Source organism: Alligator sinensis, unplaced genomic scaffold, assembly GCF_000455745.1.
Source record: "Alligator sinensis unplaced genomic scaffold, ASM45574v1 scaffold344_1, whole genome shotgun sequence".
Taxonomy (NCBI): Eukaryota; Metazoa; Chordata; order Crocodylia; family Alligatoridae; genus Alligator; species Alligator sinensis.
The window spans coordinates 667,658-671,137 of record NW_005842427.1 but is presented as its reverse complement, the minus strand read 5'-3'; the positions used below and the strand labels follow the sequence as shown (position 1 = coordinate 671,137).

At 47.6% G+C, this 3,480-nt stretch overlaps 1 protein-coding gene across 1 annotated transcript in view; it reads right to left on the bottom strand.

The window, feature by feature from the left end:
* Nucleotides 1–2,484, bottom strand: part of VANGL1 (VANGL planar cell polarity protein 1) — a 53,152-nt gene extending 50,668 nt beyond the window's left edge. Inside the window, exon 1 of the mRNA XM_014522975.2 lies at nt 2,198–2,484. Within this exon, the coding sequence (XP_014378461.1) occupies nt 2,198–2,268 (71 nt within the window). The 5' untranslated portion in view covers nt 2,269–2,484. The remainder of the gene's footprint in view (nt 1–2,197) is intronic.
* Nucleotides 2,485–3,480: the final 996 nt, after the last annotated feature.

Sequence of the window (3,480 nt, the reverse complement as noted above, 5' to 3'; positions counted from 1 at the left end):
CTCGCGGGCGGTGGAAAAGCCGCAGTTGGAGTACCGTGTCCAGTTTTGGGCGCCGCACTTCAAGAGGGGTGTGGGGAATCTGGAGAGGGTCCAGAGGAGGGCCACTCACATGATTAGTGGCCTTTGTGATAGACCCTACGGGAGAAGATTGAGAGAGCTGAATCTCTTCAGCCTTCACAAGAGACGGCTGAGGGGAGATCTTGTGGCTGCCTATAAATTTATTAGGGGAGGTCAATGGGGAATAGGGGAAGCGCTCTTTACCAAGGCGCCCCAGGAAGTGACTAGGAATAACAGGTATAAACTAGTTGAGAGTGGACTTAGGTTAGATATTAGAAAGAAATTTTTCACAGTAAGGGTGGCCAGAGTCTGGAATGGGCTTCCAAGAGAGGTGGTGCTATCACCTAGCTTGGAGGTCTTCAAGAGGAGGCTAGATCGTCACCAGGCTGGGGTCATCTGACCTCGGTCCTCTTTCCTGCCAGCGGCAGGGGGTCAGACATGATGATCCATTGTGGTCCCTTCCAACTCTACAATCTATGAATCTAGGAATCAAATAATTTCTACCACTCCTGTGGCAAGCATGAGAGCACTGTCCCAACTAGTTTTATTTTCCTCCTTCCCAGTTTGAACAGCTAAGTGGCTCGTGTGTATATTCACAGAAAGGATCAGCACACTCCGCAGTTCTACATCACACATTAATCTCAGCTTTCCAGTCATGTCCAACCCCTCTCATTTCAGTTTAACTGAAGCCTATTAAAGTTAAATGGGGTGAGACTTTCAGGGAGGGCAGCAGAAGGAAGGGAAAGTTTGTCATCTTAAATAACAAATAAGATTCACCAGAGATACACAAAGGCTCTTGGATTGGAACTTCCAAGAGAGCTTTGTGCTGCATTCCAAGCGTTCACAAACAGGCCAATTTTGGGGGGGGGAAGTGGAGGGAGGTGATGAAAATTTGGCCTTCTGCTCAAAAATAGGACCGAGGAGAAAGAAGAGCCTCCATTTTACAGAACTGGAATTTTTTCTCCCCCTCCAGCAAGCAACATGAAAACTACTGAAATTCAAAAAAGTTAGCTCAGCCCACCTTAAGTCTTTGCAGCTGGGGTCGTTTTAGTTTTTTCCTTTTGTAATTTAGGTCACATTTACCATGTGACATTACATGCTTTGTGCAGTTAGCTACCACCTGGGTGGCAAAGGTGTCTAGGACAGGGGTGCTCAACCTTTTGGTCCTGCAGGCCAGATGACTGGTGCGAGGCCTGTCTGCACACCAGGACTGGTCTCTACAGGTACTGGCTCCCTGTGGGTCCAGCACTGGCCCTTCCTGTCCCCTTGCTTTGAGACTGGGCCCTGGGGGCCCAGCGCCAGCCACTCCCACCCCCTGCATGGCAGGATTGGACCCTGGGGCCTGGCATTGCACCCCCACTGAGCCCCATGTGCTGGGATCAGGTGCCAGATCCAGAATGCAGAGACTGGGAATTCCCATAGGTCCAGAGATTTGGTAACAAGGGAGCAGGGCCACCACACCCCCACTGCTAAACTTCTAGCCCCACAAGCCAGATGACAAGGCGCCACAGGGCAGATCTGGCCCACAGGCCTGAGATTGAGCACCCCAGTTTAGAACAAAATATTCTCTCTTTACAATGCTGCTGAACAGCTCCAGCATTCCCAGGAAAAGGAGCTTTTCTACTGAGCTCTAAAAACCTGTTCTTTCCTCCAACTAAATCTGATAAGCGACTTGTGGTGGGCAGACAGCAATTACATGCATTGTATTCAAAAGTTAATAAGTGACAGCTGAATAGAGGGGGAAAATGAGAAACTTTGCCCCCAGCTGACAGAGATGAAAAGGAGTGGAAGAGATGGGAAGGTACAGCAGATGAGCATCAGCTTGAAGCCTGACTATACCATCTGGAGACTCTCCCCAGCTCCCTCACTCACTAAATGAAAATGCCAATCCTCTTCCATGACCATCTTCTATGCTCCTACAAGGCCTCAGACATGGTTGACAACAGCTAAGCAAGGGACATAATTATTTGCAGTGTTCCCCTTTGCTGTCCCTCAGGGAGACGGTCCATCATTGAGGAGACTGCAAGCCACAGCACATTTTTCTGACAGGGACTTGAGCATGATTTACAGAAAACGTATTCCCTCCCCGCGACATTTGCCAGACAACAGCATCGATTATGACTAATAACAATTTCCATACCCTTGTCTGTGGGCTTTTTTAGAGTGACCTGAGTAGTGGGAATATCCCGAGTATGTCGATTCAGTATCCATGGCACCGAGGGCCTGGCCCTCACCCGGAGGGAGGGACGTAGATCTCGTTACTCAGAGGATGAAGAGGGGTGCCTCAAAGGAAGTCCTTAATAAAAGTGCTTTCCTGGAGACTCTGCGCTGCCCAATCATCTGTAGGTCTGACACGCCAGGCAGTCAGGGACCTTCAGCAGTGAGACATTCCAAAGAGAGACAAGGAGGTGCCTTAATCCTCAGCATCAATCTGTGGGGGAGAAAGATGGAAGTAAAGTAGCCACATCCTCACTGAGGTACCCCTTGCCTCTTTTACCTCTAAGGTCCATCTACATTCATCATACTTGATTTATGCTTAGACTGGAAGCTCTTTGCAACAGCTGTATTAGCCTCTTATTTTGTCCTGTGGAAAGTGATTCATGTTTACAGAACGGTCCTGCATAGGATTACGTAGGCTATAGCCCATTATGTGAACACCTGAAGGACATGGCATAAATTGTTCTAGACAAAGAAGGTTGTTAAAGCCTTGACTTTACAGCCCATCATTAACTATCCCAGAGCAAGAGCAACTCCCTTCTCAGAGCTTCACCAGGCTTCATCCTCTATAGTTGTCACTAACCATGATAAAGAATAGGTCCAAAATGCCACCAAGTCAGAAGAGTAGCATTTTACCTACAACTAGACAAGGTGCAAGGCACTGAACTATGAGACCTACCGCATCTGAACTAGACTTGATTTTCATGACCAGCAGCTGTGTGCAGCCACTTTACAAGCATTAATTCCTATTCAGTTCTCAGCATTTTAAGTCATTATATCCCTTTGATACACAAAGGCTAATTTGGACCTTGAACAGTCAAGCTTTGTTCCAAGCTTTCAGAAGTCATAGGAGAATCTTAAGTCACAATAACATGTTAGTTCCCTACCATATGTTTTTTAGGGCACTGTCCATATGCAACATCTTCCTATATCTTTCTCTACAAAGAGCAAGATGTTGGAACCAGTCATGTGCCCTGTAAACTCTTGGAGTCCTGCAAGATAGCTCAGTGGGCATTAACCTCTTTCAATCCAAGGGACCCAAATTCACATTCCAAACTGGGTTATAGATGGACTTGATAAAGGGAGAACCCTGAGGATAGGGGAAGGGAAATCTCTGCAGCCTTGCTTGTGCACATTACAAACTGGGTAGAGGGGCTACAGCTCAGGTGCAAGATGCTATGCCAGAGCACTGTGCTTGGCACAAAG